This window comes from Larus michahellis, chromosome 1 (assembly GCF_964199755.1).
Source record: "Larus michahellis chromosome 1, bLarMic1.1, whole genome shotgun sequence".
In the NCBI taxonomy this organism is placed as follows: Eukaryota; Metazoa; Chordata; class Aves; order Charadriiformes; family Laridae; genus Larus; species Larus michahellis.
This window is the reverse complement of record NC_133896.1, coordinates 185,797,798-185,820,200: the sequence shown is the minus strand read 5'-3', so window position 1 is coordinate 185,820,200 and position 22,403 is coordinate 185,797,798. Positions and strand designations below refer to the sequence as shown.

The 22,403-nt window shown below is 35.5% G+C and overlaps 1 protein-coding gene across 1 annotated transcript in view; it reads left to right on the top strand.

Moving 5' to 3' along the window:
- PCDH17 (protocadherin 17) overlaps positions 1-22,403 on the top strand; it is an 88,712-nt gene that overhangs the window by 14,357 nt on the left and 51,952 nt on the right. The window contains exons 2-3 of the mRNA XM_074564587.1: positions 13,016-13,074; positions 13,246-13,418. Coding sequence (XP_074420688.1) covers positions 13,016-13,074; positions 13,246-13,418 — 232 coding nt within the window. The remainder of the gene's footprint in view (positions 1-13,015; positions 13,075-13,245; positions 13,419-22,403) is intronic.

Here is a 22,403-nt window from a genome sequence, read left to right as displayed (position 1 = left end):
ATCTAAAGATAAATTACTTGCAGTCATATTGGTCTTGCTGATACCAGTAAATGAAGAAATAGGCATACAAGTTGAATAGCCATAGGAGGAAAAGAGTTTACTTAAAGGAAAGGTTTTGTTCTGATTTAAATTTTGAGTCATAAGTTTTCTATAGTATTTTATAATAAAGACAATTACATAGTAATTTGGGTTAGAATGCATGCCCAGTTCCCCATCTCGGAACCCAATTTGTTACTACCTGTGGCTATTTCTATTAAAAAAGAAACATAATTACTATGAGTCTCAGCAGTCTAAGAGTAAATTTTTGCAATTACAATACCTCCCTTGGGCAGATATGTGAAAATGGCAGATTAATTTCTGCCAGTATCTGTCTATTCCTATGCACATTCTTAAGGTTGCTGGTAGCTTGGATTATGATTACATTGGTGCTGTTTGTTATGCTGTGGTTAAGGTTAAAGCGGCAATCCTATTATAAATCTTAAGCAATAGGGCTCTATACCATTACCTTGGAAAGTCTCTATGCTGAGGTTTGATGTACAAGGTCCTAGGAGTAAGATCCTAATTCTGTTTTCATGGAAAGTGAATAGGTTTGTTCTTGATCTTAGCATATTTTAGAAGGGCATTTTGTACTTTATTACTTTATGCCTGTGAAGATTGAAACAAAAACAACCAACAAACACAAGTTTACTGATTCTTAGCAATTCACTGTGAAGTTAATGAGGTTGTATGTGAACTGAAGGCCATATAGTAGTCCCTTAGTATTGTATGGCTTTTGTTTTATTCCCAATGGCACAATGGTGTGTTTATTTAGAAAGAACCACCAGTAAGTTAAGATGTCTTTGAAATTATGTAAATGAGTAACTTTCTATGGAAGTAATCTAATTCACCTCCTAATGAGCTTTTCTACCTGAAAACAAGTTCAGGTGTAGAAGAAACGCACGCAAAGGCATGCTTCCGGAGATTACTTTCTGCAGCTAAGCACCTAACTCCATGTTGAATTCCAGTGAAGTTGGAAGTTGGTGTGGCTTCATGTGGGCTCATGATCCACCTGCAGGGAGCAGCATTAGTCTATGATACACATTATCCGGTTTGAATATTCAGGAAAAGCAGTATGAACAATCTTAAAAAGTTATTTTTTTACCCTTTGCATGAATTTTTGTTTGGGATTTCTTGCATTTTACTCGTCGTATCTTTATTTCTTTTCCATTTTGAAAGAGACTTACCCTGACACATTCTTCTGAATGTTGGTTTGGGAACTTTTGTGATATGAAGGTTCATGACTAAATAAATAAATAAAAAACTTAATATATATATATGCATCCTTCAGTTGCTGTTGCATGCATTCTCTTTGAAAAAGGTGCTCATGTGCTGGGTGAGCATCCTGCTAATTAGATACAGAGGCAAACGCATAATTTAATCACTGTATTCTAACTAGCTCCTCAGTCAAATATTAGTATTCATGTACAGTCTCTCTATCCCTGATGAAACTTGCAACAGTGTCCTAGATGTTGACAAACCAGCAATGGTTTGGAACAGAAAGAAGACTTTTCCTAATCCTGGAATCTTTGCAGACAACATTTCTTATGTAGATCTTCCTTATCTTAACAGCAAAATCTGACTTCAGACTCTCTATATGGCAAACTGTAATGAGAGGGGTAATCCAGAAGTGTTTTTTTTTTTCCCAGGCTGTTACGAATTTACCCGTGAAAATCAGCCCTTAAATACCCAGGAGTTTACAGATTACCTATGGAGATCCCTAAATAAGTGCATGTTGTGCTCAAGATGAGGTGATCCTATTGAGGAAGATAACTATTTTTTTCACTTGTTCTGAATAAACTTAATATAGAGTCCTGCATGAAGACATTGCAGTAGGTTAACACTGAAGTGACAGAGTTGTGGATCGTTATACAAAGCCCCATAGCCAAAAGGCCTTATTTTTTCTGTCCAAGCCTACTTGACCACTGCTACTATATTCACGGTGCATTTGATCAAACTTTCCATTTTATGTGGTACCTCATCACAGGCACATGACTGTTATGGCTTTAAAATATATTTAGGGACAGAACCTCTTGCTAAATTTGTTCAAGCCTGAATTATTTATCTTATGTCACAAATAATAAATCAACCCATCACCATTTTACAGTTGAAAATCTCCTTGCACAGGCATGTGAGGCTGTAAAGTTTGATGATCTACTATTCTGTCATAAATTCAACCATTATTTTGGCAGCATATTTAGTGATGTGTCTTTTTCTAGCGCTAAGAGGAAATAATTATGCCAAGGTATTTGTGTGAAAGTAGGGCTTTGTATCCCATCACAAACTGTTTACAGTATACTTTGTTGGGATTTTTTAACAAAATGTTGAGATAAATAGTTGCATGACCGAAATAAGAAATTAGACAGAAGGTAATAACTTAAGTTTTAACATCTGTGATTTTATTCCTAATTCCTAAGTAATTTAAGTGAATCGTTGTTTTTCTGGAGAAGGATTTTAGGATGAGGAAGGGGATAAGTTTGCAGCTTTAAAAGAAAGGAGGTGATCTAGATTTACCTCTCTTCTTCTGATCATCACTTAAGAAGAAAGCTTCAGAGTTCCTCCTTAGGTGTGTTTTCTGTGCAGGCAGTGTGGCTTCAGAATCAAGTCCTGCTTTATCTTCGTTGCTGATGTTTTTCACTCTGTAGGGAAGAAACACAGCACTGGAGTCTTGTGCCACATACAGTGTTTGCTGCCTAGCTAATCACCTTTCCCTGTCACTGCCATTACAAATCTGTTTAAATGCCGTCCATAGAGAAGACCATATGCTGGGATAAAGGAATATTATGTTTAAGAGTTTCTTCTCATTTTCTATCACTATTGTAATCTTCTTCCTGCTCCTTTGCAGCTTTCTTCAGCATACAACATATGTATCTGTGGGAATGTAGCACGCTATGTAAAGACTCCCTTATCCCCTAATTGAACTAAGCAGACTGATCCAAGGGCTATTGAAACCGATTTGAAAACATCCATTGATTTCAGCGGACCTCAGGTCATGGCTTGTGGGAGTTTTATTGTTGCCTTTAGTGAGATGGACAGAAGAAGGTAAACATAGTGGATAGATGTTAACACAAACTTAACAGATTTAAAATATCCAGTGTCTGTGTTTCCCCTTACTAAATATTATGAGTACAAAACAATTTGTCAGTGTTAAAAGGCCAGAATTTGATCTCCTTCTCCACCATATAGTACTGCAGTGTTTATAAGCTTTTATCTGTTTAGAAAACATTTGTGATATGTTGCTCCTAGAAACGGGAAAACAGCAGTGGTAAGAATAGGACAAATTCTACAACACTTACTGGCTTCACTGGGAATTCCTGCTGAGTAAGAGCTTTCAGATATATCTCAAAATTAAAAATAAAATGCCAGGAGCTCACAATTGCACTGTAGAATCTGTGTGCATGAAAGAAAGAAAGAAAGAAAGAAAGAAAGAAAGAAAGAAAGAAAGAAAGAAAGAAAGAAAGAAAGAAAAGAAAAGGCTTTTTCCACACAGAAACAAAGTGTTCTAAACACAAGGAGAGAATATATTTTTGAAATTATAACAAATACTTTGATCATCTCCTTAAATTTCAAGGCACTATTTTTTTAGGTTTCCCTCTAATTTTAATGTCTTAATTTCCACACTTCATAAGTAACATGTAGATTGGAATGAAAAATTAAAAAAAAACCAACAAAACTAACGTTATCAAAGATACACTCCCAAAGGTATTGTTATTTTGGGTTCATGGTATGATATTCTTAGAATGAGGCAATGTTGTGATAAGTGCAGATTTCATTCTAGTTAGCTAGTTGTAGGTGAGTCTGTTATGGAGTAAACATAATATCTGTTAGGAATACTGAGGTAGGCTCAACATGGTGGGAGCCATAGATAAAAGGTGCATTAAAGCGTTTCAAATTCAATCATTAGGTTTCATTGCACCCATCTGCTACCAGAAAATATAATTGGCAACTTGATTCATTGACCTTTAACTGTCATTTTGGACCATGTTTTTTTTTAAAATCCGTATTTTCAAGTTAGACCTAGAGAGTTAATTTCATAAGAGAATGCCCAGTACATTTTAATGCAATTACTTTTTTCTTTTTTCTTTTTTTTAAGCAAAAGGTTTTTTTAATATAATCAGGTTTAATGGTCTGTTGTATATTCTGCTAATCCAGTCAAAGTAGTTATTTAATATTGAATGTGGTTAAAAGCAACTAATGTTCAACTTCATTAAGGCTTCTATTAAATAGAAGTCTTGCTGAACTTTTACTGTTTTTTTATGTATGAACTACTACCTCTTATTAATTATTTCCAGGGTTTTCGATTACACTAAAGTTATACTTACAAGCTTCAGTTCCACCAAGATTATACAGCACAGTACAAGGTCTAAATAAGCATTGAAATTGTGGAGTGCTTCCTATTTTGTTCCTAAAATGTGTTTTATCTCTTTCCCGTTATTTTCTGGAACAGATATTATGTTGTGCAGGTGGGGTGGAGTGCATACATCTCTTAGGAGTCCTGTATGTGTGGCACACAAGTAGACTTATAAAATAACAGTGTTACTTAGAGCATGCAGGAAATATAATGTGATAAATGAGAATGATTTAGTGTTTTCTCAGCAATGGTAAACAATTACATTGTTCTGTCATCTGAAGTTTACGTAATGGAAAAACATTATTACATGTGTTTCTTTACACAACAGGATACAATTCCTGAAATATTTATATAATATAGAGACAGATGTGTGTAACCTAACCTTATAATCCCATTTCACAGCTTTCCCAAATACTGGGGAGCTCAATAAATAGGAAGCCGATTATATTGGCAGTATAACTCCATTAATAGGATTCAGATCTGCCTTATTGACAAGCCAGTACTGTTAATATGATCCAGTATATTAAATTGACAGAAAAACTGGAGCGATAGAATGTATCTGCAGCCTAATTGACAGGGAAGTTCTTTCAAAAGCTTCTTAATGTGGTTTTTATTGACAGACTAGCTTCAATAAGTACATATCATTGGTGAACAGTGTAAATATATTGGATGCAACTGTACTAGCAGATTCAGGTGAAGTAGTTATTGTTGTGTTTTCCCATACTTCCATCTTTACTTTGATATAAGTCACATCAAGCGCTCTCATATGATCTTCACAAATGCCGCTTAAAGCACCAGTCTAACTGCACTGCTCACAGGCATCTGACAAGTCGTGAATTATTTTAAACGTGTTCATTTTTAAATGAATAGAGGCAATACAGAGCAATGCAATAATGTGTCACGAATTTCATTATGTTTATTTATTGACGTTGTGATAGCAGAAACAGAGCTATTGTACTTTCAGCTCGAGCTCTTTATGTGGTGTGATGTTTGGCACCTCTTCCTGCGTTCTAATCTTGCACCTTCTCCAAAAAGTAGTTCATTTTAAGAGCTCGTATTACAATTACATTTTCCTAGTCTCATTTGACAGCTTTCCACATTCTCTTCCTAGACCATGCTAATTTCATTAGATGCTTACATTTCATGTTTCTCCAGTGCAAAATAAAATGAGGCTCAGAAGCCCGAAACCATCGTGAAATAAACAGCAATTCGAGTGTGGTCTGGAAAATCTTCTTGATTCTTTTTTCAGCAGAAGGAAGTTTTGGGTTCAGCTTCCATACGTTTTTCCTAGTCCTGTCTTTTTTTAGAGAAAGAAGTCTGCATTTAAACATATATCCTGCGTCTGCTCTGTCAGAGGAGTTGAAGGCTTTTGTTAAGCTGACTTCCCCACCGAAGAAGAGGCAAACTTGCTCCTGAAAGTCTTCAATCTTTTGTATCATACTAAAAAAATGTGATCAGTCTGGTCTCACCCCATCTTTTGAGTGTCTTTTAAGTCTACTTTTTTACCAGGATCACTTAAAAATATGTCTCTCTCTATAGTGACCTTTTTAGCTTCTTCAGGCTTCAGTCTTGGTGCAACCATCAATGAGGTGAGAGGAAGCTTGACTGGGCCTCGTGACTTCGAGTCCTTGCACTGTATTAAATCCCTACAACCTAGACTTCTGTCTTCTTTTGTGCCTTGTATATTGCAGAGTAAAGTCCTGTAAAAATTTAAGGAATATTTTTTTTCGGTAAGCCAGTAATACAAATACAACTCAAATACCTGCAATACCTTAATATGAATGCTTAGGCAATATATAAATACTTTTTTTTAACAAATATGGTACTTGCTAAAATAAAATATTGGACCAGGCATTTATATGGGGAGAATCTGCATTCCTTCACTTACAGAAAAGGATGGTAGTCTCCGTCCCCAGAGTTTCACTCTTCAGAAGTCAGTGTGCATTTGACTGAATAGCTCAGGACCTCTTTCCCTCACAGTTTTGCTTTTCTCATTCAAGAAAAAGAGAAAACACGAGCCACCAACACTCTTCAATAAAGAGTACAGCAGCCTGGTGAACGTTATTGCCTTGTGCATATGACTGTTTTTGTTGCCCAGTATTTTTAGTGTGCTTTTGAAGAGTGTTACATATGTCAGAAATTCACATAAACATGCTGCAGGTCCTGTAACACCAAAATACACATTTTGCAGCAAGTGTGAAACTTCCCAAATATGTACATGTCATATAAATTATGTCTCAAACATTTTTTCAAAAGAATGAGAGTGGAGAGCACGTATTAGGACAAGATTTGTTAAAGCAGCCTATTTGATTTTTCTCTTCAAAAAGGTAGAATAACTTATTAGAAGTTTATGCCCAGTTTTGATTTTTTGGGGATTGGTTGGGGTTTTTTTTGCTATTGGGTTAATACATTTTCTTAATGAAGGAAATATGGTGAAAGCAAAAACTACTACTTCAGGCTAAGTTTATACACTCACTGGCAGTCTTGTACTGAGGTGTCTTTGTGAAAAATTGTACTGTGTTGAACACAAACTGTTCCTAACAAAATGAAGGCAATTGTCTGCTCTTTCAAAACTAGATTTGGCAGAATATAATTCTTTTGTCTTGAAATGTGATTGCCTTTATATAAGATCTTTGTTTCATGGGGGAAGGGAGAATACTCAGAATTAAGCTTTTGAAGAAAAGACACAGAAGATGCTTGAATTAGATATTAAGTGGCAGTCTGATAAAGGGGAGAGGTGTTTCATTTCATTTTTGCATTTAATGTTTAATTAAAAAGAAGTTAGAGTCAGCAAAGACATTTTGCTTTATTATAGTTCCAGGTATGAACACCTACATAAAATGGAGTTGCATTGAATCATTTCTGAAAATGTGATACTTGTTCTTGTAATTCTGAGAAAAAAATTATGAATATTCCGGTAGCCTAATATTCATAAATCTGATTAATGTTTCAGACCTTTTTTTTTTATTTTTTCATTTTAGAATACATCTTTCCCTAATATGACAATTATTTCTGGGCATAATTTGTCAAGAATACTTAAATATTGCATTTCTCTTTATATCCCCCCCTCTTTCTCTCACTTTACCCGTCTTTGTAGTCATGTTGATTTTAAGATTTAATTTTTTTTAGGAGAGAGTCCTGTCTAATTAAAAACTTTTCCTTTTATTTTTCTCTAATTTTATTCAAACATTATGGAATACACCAAAGATTACTAGAAATCTTCAGAACTGTGACATAACAAAGATTTTGATTAAAAAGAAAAAAAAAAAGAAAATAGCTAGGAACCTCTAATTTTTAATGGGCAGCATGCTTTTTATAGGAATTCTTAAAAGAAGGAGCCTTGTAAAGTCCTCTACCGTTGCCTTACTGAGCAATAGAAAAATTCTTGAAGTCTGATTGATTAATATAGGGCTGTAATCTTAATCCTGACTTTTTTTGAAAAAACATATATGTATGCAGAGCCAAAGTGGAACTCCTTTTTGTTTATAAAAATATAAAAACTTTTCAACAGAAGTAAACACATATACCTTGTGAACATGAACTTATTGAAAAAAAAAGGAAACAAGATTAATGTAGCCCACTGCTAAAAATATTCCCCATAATTCATTGTGTAATGCTTTGCCCAGGCTGCTTTAGACTGTTTTTAGTGAAGAAGCTTTCACTTTATTTTTTTTCTTATGAGAGTATTTAAGGTTAATGGATCCTATGAGGAATTTGTTTCTGGTCCTCTGTTCTTGGGCATAATTTTTCATTTTCTTTTCTCTAAATTAAACTTCTGGAAATCACAGGCATTCTAGAATTAGTTAGTAGAATCTTAACTGTGAACTTTCAAACTTCTGAATGGTTTTATTTTGAATTTATAAAGTCCAATATTCCAAATTCAACATATGAGAGCAATAATTAGCAACAATAGCAGTTTATATAAGCCCCTGTGTGGTCATACTACACAAGCCCTAACACCTGTAACAGAATTAATGGTTTCACAAGCAGTTGACAATAGCAGTTGAAGGATATTCTACATGTTGTTCATGCAAACGGTGGCCAGTAAATGATTCTTGAAGTCACATTGTTAGACTGTTGCAATTATATTGTCACATCTGAAACCCCATACCAGTAAAAGTGTATTTTGCACAGGTTTCATTTTCTTGTTCTTTTACTTTCCTCCTCCTCAACTCCCTGAGGAAAAAGGTAACATAATCAAACTGTAAGATATTTTTTGAAAGGTGGTAACCCTCTTTTTTTTTAAATTTTGTCAGCTTTTGAAAGCTTTATATGTGTTCTGATCTCTTTCAAAATGGAATTTTTTATGGGCTTCATCCTGAGAAAGCTGCATTAAATGTGTGTACAGGAATCCTCAGGATCTTTTCTGCAACATTGCAGTGATGGCAGTGTTCCTAAAATTTCAAATTTACTCTAGGGTCACATATTAGGACACATAGATGGAAGAAAGTATTTTTAAGGGGACATTGTAATACCTGTGAAAACATCTATCTGTTGCATGGTTTAACAGCATACTGTCATTGGAAACGAACTGATTCCACTAATCTGTGAAAAGGAGCCATAAAACCAGGACCTCTTCTCTAGGGGAGCTATGGACAGTTAGGTTGACATCACAGACTTCTCCAGTATTAACCAGGGCAGTTGACAGTTCTGCTTTTACTCAGTTTTAGAGACCATTTGTCACAGTACGTTTTCTTCCTACTGAAGAACTTGTATCTTAGTAGTTGGTGACCTAATTGATACTCCAGCTCTCAACTGTGAATCACAGAGACAGAAAACATGTCTTTACTATTTAACTCCCGTGACTTGTAGAGATGGATTGTTTCTGGGGGTTTTCTTGAGGGGTGTGGGGAGCGAGGGTGGAGCTTGTTTTATTTTGTTCTTCAGGAGGTTAACAGTGCTGGAATTAGAGTAATTTTTTTTTTCCCCCCAGAGATTGCAATTCCATGTAATACACTTCTGATACAATGCATCTTACTTAGCTTTAGCTATTACACTGAACATCTTGCTGGTCATGTAGATTCCCCTAGAGTTACTGGAGAAAGTAATCTCCAGGAGCAGTAGGTACCTAAAGCTACATCCCCAAAATAGGATGAATTATCTTGTATGTCTCTAGTGCTCATAGAAGGATCTTAGCTGACTAGTTTAGAGTAGCTGACTAGCTTTTAGGTTACCTGCAGGTGGGCTGAAGACTACCTTAAAACTGCAGGCAAATAGAGAGACACGGTGGTTCTGATTTCCTAGAAAGGGCTGTATACCCAGAGAAGAACAAAGAGTTTATTTGCTGTTGATAGATTTCTAAAGTAGCACTCATTTCTTAGTGTTACAGCTATGCAGTGAAAAGAGGTATGATTAATGCATGAGCTGAAATGTCTAATATCACTTCCATAGATGTTAAAGTGTAAAAATTTTAAGTATATGACCTCTCACTTCAACTGGGATTAAAAAAAAAAAAAAAAAAGTGTTTAAGGGAGTTAGACATTCTTATCTCTCTGTAATCCGTTGTGAAGCGGGTGCTTATCTTTCTAAGATTCCACTAAACTGCCTAGCCTTAAAATTAAATGTTTGTTTATTATCCCAATTTTTGTATAGATATTATCATACACGCAGCAATTGTCTCTTTACTGCCTGTATCTCAGGGTGCTCTGTTAAGCTCAACACAAACATCATACTTTCATAGTTCATAGGAGAAGGGCTAATGCTTTTAGAGCATAAAGAAAATAATTCAGCTCTGAGCTCTGTGGTTGTATATGGTTATTGAGTATTTACATTTGTTCTTTTGCAGCAGTGAACTCACTGTAACATGCACCCAACTGTTTGTATTGCTGCAAAATACAATATGAAGGAAATTGGTCAAATTATTATCGAATAAAAGGTCATTAATGATTACCATAAATACAAAATTTCTTAGAAGCAGCTCCCATTTTTAGGACGGCAGCTAAATTGTGGTCATAACTTCTGTTTTAAAATGTATATCTTGGCTAGTCCAAGGTGTGTGAAATGCTTTTTTTTTTGCTATGAAAAGGCAGAAACAAAATATATGACCAGCTCTTACTGTGGTCCAGCTTATAGATAAGTTCTTAGCACCATCTTTAAAGAGGTGCTATAATTAACTCCAGGGCAAAAGTCTGACTTTTCTAATGGCAGAGAATTGATGAAAAGGCAGTTTATAGTGGGCATTTTGCCTGACAATGACATGAAAAATGGAAATGTTGATTCTAGTAGCAGCTGTGTTTAGGAGGAGGCAGATTTCTTACGTAAGTAAAAGCATAAGGTCAGTTTCCCTGGGCATCGGTAGCTGAGACATTAGACCTAGAAAATAGACATGGGTTCTGCCATTGTAAAGGTTTATTTGGATTGAGAAGTATTGGGCTCTGTGAGTGTCATAATGATTATATGTGTATATATATGGGGTGGATTTTCTGCACACAAGAGAGATACTAGCTTACGATTAGTGTCAAGAAAAGAATAAACGTCAGAATTAAGTCTGCTTCCAAAATATGATGTGCTACATTTAAGAGATTACACGTGCGAATGCAGAAATATTTATCTTTGCGCCTCCATTTCTTCCTCTTTTTTTTGTTTTTAATATTTGTTTTTATAACTTGAAACATGTTAAAAGTAAAGACAAGCTTTTATTCTAATCACGTATATTAAAAACAGGATCTTGTCTGGTTTTAAGTGCAAAGCACTAACCTACCCCCTAACTGAAGTGGCCAGATTTGAAAAAGTTTGGATGCCTGTAGCTGAAATCATCAGCTTTTGAAATGCTGACTTGGAAAAGCAGTGCACAACACTGAGTTTGATGTCCCAGATCTTCAGAATTCTCCTTCTGTAATATAGCGTATTGTTTGCATTTCTTAGGCAGAACTTTCATAGGCCCATCTTTTAATATTGCTGCTGAAGAACAAGTCTCTAGTCGTACATAAACATCCAGATTTCCAAATTATGTGCAATTTTGATATGATAAAAAATCATTTAGAATTTTAAGTATAGGCACTTTTTGCTGTATTTTGAAAACAGACTAACAAAACCTGATTCTGTCATACAGTTTATCATAAAAGAAAATTCACTGATAAAACATCAGATTGTTTTTGTAATGACATACATGATGCTATGTATGTAGTCCACAGCTTAAATTAGAAACAACTTCAAAATGTGAATACAATGTGTGTTACAATCCTAATTTTTGAACCAAAGGATTTAACTAGAAGCAAGAAGAGAGTACAGTGTAAATTGACTTCACACATGCCGAACAGAAGATAATTCTTTATCTTCCATCCCTTCCCTAAATCACACGATATCCATGGTGTATAAGCACATGTATTTCACATGCACCTTGAGAGCGGCAGGTGGCTACCTATTTTCTGCTGTAAATAGCAGAGGCTGTTAAATTTCCCATGTAATTTCATACATCTTTTCCAAGCTCCAATATTCCAACCATACAAGCAGTAGCAAATATTTCTAATCACCACCTACCTATAAAAGCAAAACCAAGCTAGAAAAATGGAGTAGGGAGTGGCAGGGAAAAGCAAATATCTAGGAGAGCAGTCACTTGTGTAAACACTTGTTTTGTGACATTAAACCTTACCTTGGGCCTTCTGCTCCATTAATTGAGTGCTCACTGCCTGTGTTACCGATACTGATACATTAGATTCTGTTGCAAAACTCATAGCTGCTGCCAAGCATAGTGGTGTGATATGAAGTGGTGCAGAAAACAGTAGAAGCTCTGTCACTGGGTCAGCTGCAAGAAGAAGTGACGTGTGTGAATGTACAGTATATGGAATTTTGTGAAAGATGCAGTCTCTCTCCCAAAGAACTTCAGCTGATGATACAAGGGGAATTCAGTTCCCTTTGGCAGGACTCCATCTTGGTCTGGATGCTGTAAATACTTCTGCGTCTACAGTTCCTTAGCTCATGCTGCTAAAAATATACTCGTGACAGACTTAATGAAAGTGTCTTCTTTTAAAAACTACTTGCCTACAACAATCATTTAATGTTCTTGTTTGCATGTGTGGTCCTCATTATTCTGACACAGCTATTAATACTGATGACAATTAAAGAGAGAAAATCCAAATATTTTCATACTTGCACTTTTCCAGTAACATTTAAGAAACCCCACAGCTAATCAGCCGTAAATTTTCCTGACTTTTTTGCTTATTTTTTTCAATTCAAGAGTAATATAGCAATATATGAAATTGTATTACAGCAGTAAGGGCTTCACAATCCCAGTAGATGATGTAATTATGATTAAAAATTAGTATTATTGAATAATTCACTTTTGTAATATGCAAAAGTAATTTTTTCTCTCATTTTTAATAACCATCAGTCTTAATATCTAACTAATGAAAAAACATAAACAGTGTCATCTGTCAGGTTACTAACAGAGAATGCCACTTATTGGAGCTTCATTGTTTACTTTAGCAGGTAATTTGTGGACCGGAATCATTTAATTGTTCTGAGCACATAATTACATGCCAGCATTTTCCAATTTAATTAAAATGTACAAATCTGAAGATTAAGGGAATTTTTGAATTATTAATCATTTCTCCTCTAGGAAATCTTGTTGCTCTGCAGGAGATTTGTCCAGTGTACAACTATACGTATTTTTTTCCTTCTCTTTCACAGACAGACAATTTTCCCGCAGAGCCCAATTACATGGGCAGCAGGCAGCAGTTTGTTCAAAGGTAAGGCCTATTAAATAACTTTCTCGGCTTCCCCATTTGCATTCTTGTCAAAATTGCTTTGCCAGAGAGTACAATTCAACTTAGAACAAGTAAATACAACTCTCTCTCTCTCTTTTTTCTCTCTCTCTCTTTTTTTTTTTTTTTTTTTTTTTTTTAAAATATGCATTTCAGTAGCTCCACGTTCAAGGATCCAGAAAGAGCCAGCTTGAGGGACAGCGGGCATGGGGACAGTGATCAGGCTGACAGTGACCAAGACACTAACAAAGGCTCCTGCTGTGACATGTCTGTTAGGGAGGCACTCAAGATGAAAACTACTTCAACTAAAAGCCAGCCACTTGAACAAGGTGAGTGAAGCCTCCAATGCTTACAAAGTGTAAAGTTTAAGCTGTCATTATAAACCTATTAGTATTGCAGTTACGGTTTATCAGGGTGGAATAGCCCACTGATAATACTATCAGAGAAAACAGTGAATCTTGTAGCTAGCCCAGAGCAAAGAACGCTCAGTATCTTTTGGAATGAACATGAAATGAAACCGCAAGTATCCAAAGTAGATTAAAAAAAAAAAAATTAGTACTTTTCTAAAATGATTAGAATATACTTTATCTCCACTAGCATTGCCTGTGATATATTATATACAGTCCCTCTACCAAAGCGTGATTTGGAAATTCAAACTAGACATGACTGCAACAGATAAAAGAATGCCAGTCATTTACATTCCTCACGTAGTTTGGAGACGAGGAAAAGAAAAGAGACTTGGGATATCAGACAAGAGTAAAAATGGATCAGAAGATGTTTTCATTTCATGGATGTATTTTCTTATTTGTAATGTTGATTTCACAATTAATAGTAGTGTGAGAAATGTCAAATAACATAATCTGATTTTCAGTATAATTTCATTCACATCCTGTGGAGGTGCCAAACATGAGTGTCTGTGAAACCGCTAAAATTGCTTATATAAGGACAATGACAGTGCTGTCTGAAAGCATTCATTCTGACAAACAAGCATGTTTATTTCCTCCAACTCTGTGTCCAATTCATTTTTTTTCCAGATGTGTTTTATCTAATTATGAGGTCTGTTATTTCAAGAGACACTTCTTTTTTCTAAAAAGCATCAGACAGACCAAGTACGCCAGCATTGTGTGTGTGTGTGTTTTGCTTCTAGGCTGTAAGCAAAAAAGTTCACCACTTAATTATTTTTAAATGTTTTGTATGTTTGCCATTATTTTAGTTTGTTGTGGGGAAGATGATTCAGTGTTAAAGACAGTTAAAAGATTATTAAATAAGCCAGCCTTAATAAGAAGCTATATTTATAATCAAGCAGAAATATATGATAAGCTTTTTATTAATTGTTGATTCGTTGAACCTAGGCTTTTACCTCTTAGCCTAGTCTCATCTGTAGTACAGTCATCAGGAAATACATGTTCAACTTCATTTTTTTGATTATGTTGAGATTGCAATATAATTTTTGCTGTGTAGAATATTTAGAATGTTGCAGTATAATTTATTCTGTATATATTTCAAGGTTGACCTCATATTTGACCTTATTTTCCAAGTAATAAATGCCAGAAAGATTATTTTTTCCTGACCTTTTGCCACAGCAACTCTCTGCTTATAATTGGACATTGATCTGTATAAAGATGCAGTACTGGACTTTTTTTTTTCTTTTTTTTTCTTTTTTTTTTTTTTCCAAGGAGTGTGTCTAATTTTCTCAGTTTTGTGTAAGAAAAAGACAAAAAATCTCTGGATTTCTATCTATCAAGTATAGCCATGAAAGAGTTCTAAAATTTCAGAAGTTTCATCAGGAAAATGATTTACTACTCAAATTAAAAATTAGTTGTTTTTTAAATAAGAATTGTATGGCAAGAGTTCATAATATTTCAGTTTGTCTAGCTGCATCAAACCCAATTCTGGTCAAAACATAAAAAGTTTGCTAAGGAGATTAAGCCAACCATTCCTGTTGCTTGTTTTCATTACAATGTAAAGAGTTATATGGAGGTTTTCACTTTTCATTATATCTAGATGAGAGGCCCTGTTCATCAAGAAACAATTTAGTCCAGTGGCTCATATGAATTCCTCACGTTTTTATTAAACATATATTGAACTGTGAATGTTAAGTGCTGTAAGCCACTGAACTGAAGCAGCGGGTGTTTATGTGAATTTTCTTATTGGAAAAAGAAAAAAAAGGAATGAGGACAAGAGAGATAAACTACTTTTTTTTTTCTTTTTTTTTCCTTTTTTTCCCCTTTATTTCCCCTAAATATAATTACAAATGGTAATGATACACATTTTTCTACCTGTACAAACTCCTCTGTCTCAAGTGTGCTGTAATAAAATCTTCGGCATATTATGAAAACTGACCCTGCAGCAAGCACCTTATGGGGTTACAGATCATTGCAGTAACAAATGTGATGCAATGTGGTGTTCCCGATGAAATCAATGACCACTTGTTTTTGAGCTTAGTAAGATTAGGGTTCTTAGCCCAAAGTAACTTTTCTCTTTTGAAAGAAGATAAACAAAATTGCTTTCTCTAGTCATAAGCCAAGTTGAAGGAGGGTGAGAAATATGGTATATGTGATTAGGACAGAAAAAGGATTGCATTTTCTTTAGAGAAATATTTTTTTCCAGGAAAAGGAGATGGACAGCTTCCTGGAAACAATTGTCTCCGTCAGTGCCTGAAGCAGTACCGGAAGTTGTGGTTCTGTCATCATTTTGAGTTGTGTGCAGGGATGGGAATTCACTATTTTGTAGCAAAGTTTCAGGCTTTATTATTGCAGTTTAAAGATATTTAAAATACTTTAACTTCTGTTATTAGAACAGTCCTAATTATTAGATCTTCTGACATTTTTGAAAAATGACCAGGACTAACTGTTAATTCAGGATTCCTAATTTAAAAATGAGTTAAGTTTGAGTTTGGCATCCTCCGTATGTAATTCCAAACACTATTGTCACAAGTCCAACACTACCCATGGCAGTAATAAGAATGCTAGTGGTGCCAGTAGTTTAACTATAGTTGCGAGCGACTCTAGCCTAGACAACTTGAGAATTAAATAGTCATACTGAGAAAAAAAAATTGCGTCAGTACACTATAGCAATTGTGCTTCTATCAGTAATAGAAAAGTAGGAAATTTTATGAAAAAAAAAAAATTTGTAGACAAGACATCTGATTTCAGCATGGGATGGAAGGCATTCAAGCTTACTTTATGATTTGTATTAAAATAGTGAAAACAGTGGAATGTAAAGGCTCAGTAACTTTACTATCAAAATATTTGATTTCAAGGAAAATATCTCCAGATAGCAAGTTTTGTCTGGGGATGATTGTAAACATTCACCCAAATGTGAAAAATAATGCAAATTAGATATCATTATGAAATGCCTTTGAAAGCTCATCACTTGGTCTTAATGGAAAGAAAGGGGAAAAAAAATACCCAACCCTATAAAAGTTATCAGGACAGTAAGTCTTGTGTTAAAATAAGCATGTCCCATTTTAGTTATCTCAACCATATATCCTCTTGCTGTGAATTCCAAGCCACTTTCTGCATAAAAATATCTAGCTGTCTCTTAAGCTTACTTATGCTATCTGAATCAGCTGTCTTACTAAGCAGCTTGTTCCATATGTCTGCTGCTCTTTCAATGGAATGGGTTTAGATAGATTTGTTTTGTTCACCTGTCTTTTTTCACTTCTGTTGCTGAAACTTTAAACCCTATCACTAGTTTGGACAGTTTGAGATCACCCTACTTAGAAGTCTTACAAGAACATCTGTCAAGTAACCTGTTTATTTCACCTGAAGCAGCATATATTATTCACATTTTACATTTAAATAAGAGAATAGTGTTTTTTGTTTGGTATGGTTTATGCGTAACAGCAATAATTTGTATCTCTTGAAAAGATATCCAAAGCTGAAAATGATATTGTAAACCATAAATGATATCTACAAGCAAGCAGTGCAACAGCAAGACGTACATATTGTACTTTTCTTAGTGAATCCTGGATATCTTTACCTTCAGTAAAATAATATAGAGGGGTTTTTTTGGGTGGTTTTTCTTTTTTTTTTCCTGCCTGTGTTTTCTTGCTTGTGGTGGGTTGATCCTGGCTGGACACCAGGTGCCCACCAATGCCACTCTATCACTCCCCTCCTCAGCTGGACACGGGGGAGGAAATTTAATGAAAGGCTCATGGGTCAAGGTAAGGACAGGGATATCACTCAGCGATTACTGTCATGGGCAAAACAGACTTGGGGAAATTAGTTTAATTTGTTACCAATCAAATCAACGTCGGGTAATGAGAAATAAAAACTAAATCCTAAAACACCTTCCCCCCACCCCTCCCTTCTTCCCAGGCTCAACTTCACTCCTGAATTCTCTACCTTCTCCCCCTGAGCAGCACAGGGGGACAGGGAACGGGGGTTATGGTCAGTTCATCACACATTGTCTCTGCCCCTCCTTCGTCTTCAGGTAGAGGACTCCTCACACTCTTCCCTTGCTCCAACAGGGGGTCCCTGCTACAGGAGACAGTTCTCCACGAACTTCTCCAATGCAAACCCAACACATTGCTTTAACATAAATGTACATCTTTGTGTCATTGTCAAAAATATCCAACGGCTTAAGTATCTCCAAATTCCGTGGCTTTGCTGCTGAGTTTTTGCTTTATCCCTGTGTGTTGCATCTTTTTTTTCCAAGACGTTTGCTTGCCGTTCTCACCTGCGTCCCATAGAGGGGGCATTTCTGCATGTGCTGTTGCCTCCTTAACTGTAGCAAGGATCCTGAGAATAAGTGGAAACTGGAGGCACCTCCTTGGAGGAAGGGTAAAAGGAAACTCTTCAGCGTTCTACTACCTGTATTGCTCACCAGGCTTCTCTGTTGAACAGCACCATTTTGATCTAGGATATAGATGACTAGGATAGAAGGACTGTAAAGGATCTTTAGGGAAAAAGAGATATTAAATATAACTTAAAAATGTAATACTTCTTTCTTCATTGTCACAACAAAAATACCTTTGCATCACAACTGGTACAGTCCTGCATGCAACAGTTTTAGGAATAAAACGAATTTCAGCATTAAAGGATCTCTAGGAATACTGTTAACTCTTGAGTTTGTCCACTGAACACATTCACAGTATGAGTTTGTAGTAACTTGTACATTTACATTCTCGATTTCTAAACAAGAATGATCCCTGAAATTGAGTATCCTGCATTATCCATCTGCAGCAGAGCAGAAATTATCAGAATTTTGACCAAGATTTTTTGGAACTATCCATTGATTTTCTTGCCATAATCTTGCTTGAGTCTGCAGGATAATTAAAATCCATTCTGTTTAACTGAGTGAGAATCAGTCTAGACTGGTAAGTGCAGAAAGTTCATCAAGCAAATTTCTGCTGTCTGACATCATCACCAATGCTTTCCATGCCATTGGGGATGATGGGTTCTTTTATGAGTACATCAGCTTAATGAGATAATGGAAAAAGAAGATTGTGGAGAAATATTTCTTTTCTAATTTCTCAGAGCTGGTGATGGCATCTGCTGAGAAACTGATGGAAGCTGGGAGTCCCCCCAGAGCTGACACAACCTGTGAAATATTTTGTTCCACATTGCTTCCTCCCATAGTTTTTTTCCCTGTGCAGAACATGTCTTATCACATTCTCTCTGTGCTCAGAATGTGGATAGCTGTCAGATTACACTACTTGTTCTGACGCCACCTAAGAGTCTTTATGTCCAGGACTATCATCCCTTCCAACTCTCTTACCCCTAACATGGTCAGGTAAGATGCGAACTTCCCGTTGTATGTCAGGACTTGCATACAATAACCATTCTTCACTTTCATCTGATTAATTGTTATCCTGGCGAGCTACAAGAGCAACTTAATTCTATTGAGAGTCTCTTTCCTTTTCTTAGTATGACTTAGTAGTAGTATCTGTTTCTAGAACTGTAAATTCTGGAAATGATTAGGTGAAGCCCACAAAAAATGCAATTTATTCCCCCCCTGCTTTCATTTGTTCTTTTCCACATATTTTTCTCTCTCCTTTTTATGGTTTCTCTGCTTTATGCAAGCATGTGTGATCCTAGATGAAGACTAGCATAGGTCAAAGACAACTTATCTATTCTGTAACTGCTTCTGATAGACCAAATTTATTATCAACACCCTGGAGATACTTGATTTTTGCTTCTTTCTAATAGTAGGACTTTTCATTTAAGACTAAATATATACGCAGAATTACAGACTTTTATGAAAATTAAGGCCATATTTATATTTGTTAGATGTCCACTCCAGTGTGTTTAACAAATTCTTATGACATTTAAGCCACTGCCAGTACTTCCTTCCTACTTTTCTTCTGTGAGTACCTTGTTCAGTGAAACAGTACTTCTAAATTTAATAGAATTAGCAGCATTATTATTAGTCTCATCCTTCTTATGAAGTCCTTGTTGAATACTCATATTGAAACTTCTATTGGTAATAAACTTTTAAATTAATATATTTCACTTTTATTCAGAAAGGTACTCATAAAAGTTTCAAATGTTCTAAGTGCCTTGATCTTAAACACTCATTTAAAGTTGATCTAGGTAACATTTTTGCAAGACTTCCTTACCTAGGCTGAGCTAGGCTATGCAAATGTTCTGCAATGCCCTTTTTTTTGAGAGATAAGAATAATATTTTCCCTTTGAACCTAAGTTAATGATCTAGAGAGAACAATACAGGTCAGTTGCCTTTGCTGTACAGATGATTGTCATAATCTTTCTCATGTTAGAACCCAGTAATCTGTGACATATTTGTTGCTGTATTATGTATTGAGCAAATTATATGATGGATTTGGGCAAAAAATGACAAATCTCTTGTATCTACCAACTTTTATTTACTCAGAGTATTAAAGATTTCTTTTCCCCCCTGTTGCAGTTATGTTGGATAACTTTCTGGTTTTAATTTTTATTTTTAGACCGTCTACTACTCTACCAGTGAATTTAAGTTCACTTTTTACATTTCAGTTATTTTAATACGGAGTCTAGATTCACGAGTGACACTCTGTGACGTCAGGTTGAACGGTAATCAGGTGTGCTTCAAAGCAGAGTCCAGTTTGTTTGGTGCTTCCTCATTAGAGATGGGAGCATTCCCAGGCATAGCTTCCCTCTGTAGTGTGCTCTTCTCTTAAGTATACGAGCAGCTTTGGATTTCAAGCAAGGCTACCCAGGTGAGGAAGGAGGAGTTTGAGGAAGCAGGTGTTTGTCCTAAAAAAACTCAGAAAAGGAAGTGAAGTGGCATCCTAATGGAGAAGGGATGGATTAGCTTAATACCTTGACTACTTACTTATCTGCCTTCATTGATACAAAATAGAAAAGCAGTGCAAACATTCTGGCAGCTGAAGTGACAGTGAATACACTTTGCATCAGAGTATCTTAGCCTATTATTGCTGCCTGTTATTGCCTATTATCCTGCTTTTCAACCGGAGCTGAGTTCTGCCAAACCAGGTTTTTAATCAGGTGCGTGTTTCAGCATCTGGCAGATTATTATCACCATGTATCTAGTAGCAGTGAAGTTTTGTGAATAGCATATCCCACATTTAATTAATTTATTTATCCACAAATTGAGGCGGGGGGATTTCTGTAACTGACTTTCAAAACATGCAGAAAGAACCTTCTGCATCTGTACGCACACAAAATATGTCACTGTGACACAAAGAAGGGATTATAGCCACTCAGCACAGCTTCACCTATGCACCATTTGACGCGTTATGCTACATTTTTCAGGTAATTTCCTTTCTCCACCCATTATTCCCATTTATTTTACAATTACAAATTAATTCAGTGGTTGAAAATTATCTTTATTTTTGCCCTATATTTTGTTTTCACTGGAAGCCTCACCACCGAATCAATTTAGATACATCATTACTAACACCTTAAAAGCTTAAGACTGTACCAACAAAAGTATTAATAAATTTTAGAGTTTTCTTTGATTTGCTTGTTTGCAAATTAATGCAAAACACACAATTTAAGGTCATAGGTCTGGCACCATAAGTCTCATGTCTGAAATATGGGTGCAAATTCTAACATTTGGGTGCTGTAGCTGTTGACGCTCTTTCCTTCGTGCTTTACTTCACAGGCAATAACGCAGCATATCCTTCCCCTGCCACTAGTGTAAATCTCATTACTTCTTTTCCATACTCTCTGTTTTGACAACACCTTTCCCAGGGCTGAGCACAGTCATTGTACTGCAGTTTGTTCTTGGAAGGCTTAGAATCCATAAGTTATCTTTTTGTTCTATTCCCACTAGAAGAGTAAGAGAAGGATTTGCCGTTCTCAGTAAGACGGGGCCCTTCTATGTCAAAATAATTATCTTCAGCTAACATTTCTTCTTTTCAGATTCTTTTTATAAATTGAAAGAAAAGTGGGGGCATAGAAAGATCAACAACTTTTGAAACAAGGAAATCAGAAAATAGATAGTTTTCATTGTTTCAGGCTTTATGCATTTCCCTGGGTGGTAAATGGCTGTTCTCTGCCTGTGCTTACTTTTGTTAATGAAAATTTTAGGGCATATATTCATATATTGGATAGATACTTAATATCATGGAAACTATTGTAACAGGACTAGAGAGTCTATTTCTGCCTCTCTGTGTCTGAAAACGTCCTTGTATGGTGTATTTACAGTTTTCTTGTAGTTAATCTTACACAGAATTTTAGATTAAAAATGACATATATATAAGAGTGTGTGTTTATTCAGTTATATGGAGACAATTAAAATAAATACACCTTCTCCTCTTTCTCATTTTAAATGAACATTTTATGATTTTATCTCCTCTTATTGAGTCAGCAGAAAATATAGATATGATAAACAGAGATATTAGTCAAGTTTTGACACAATCTCATTCCAGTCACATTCTTATTACCAAAAGGAAGGAGTCTTCTGCAGATGGAGTTACTGTTAAGCTGATGTGTATTAATTGGAAATCTGAACTTGGACTTTAGTTATGAATAGGGGTTTTTTTGTCCAGTTGGGAAAGACATAACAGAAGTGTCTTAAATAAGAGATGGGAATTAATTACTCCCTTCAGCAATGCTTTCAGTTGGAATAATACTAATTGTATTTTATATATTCTTCTGGAACAAAGCATATCTCCTAATTTCTGTGTACAGGAATCCAGTCTGTCCTTTTCCTGGCTCGTTTTCTGTGCACATACTACTTTTCTCCTATGCCCTTGTTTCCAGAGGGAGAAAAGTGGTATAATTTAATTTGGGCCAGAGTTGTAGCACATTCTAATTAGTGACACGGCCATCGTACTCAGTTTGTAGGGATATTTTTAAGGAAGATCTGGACAAATTCAAAATCCACAAAAAGGTAGAATAACA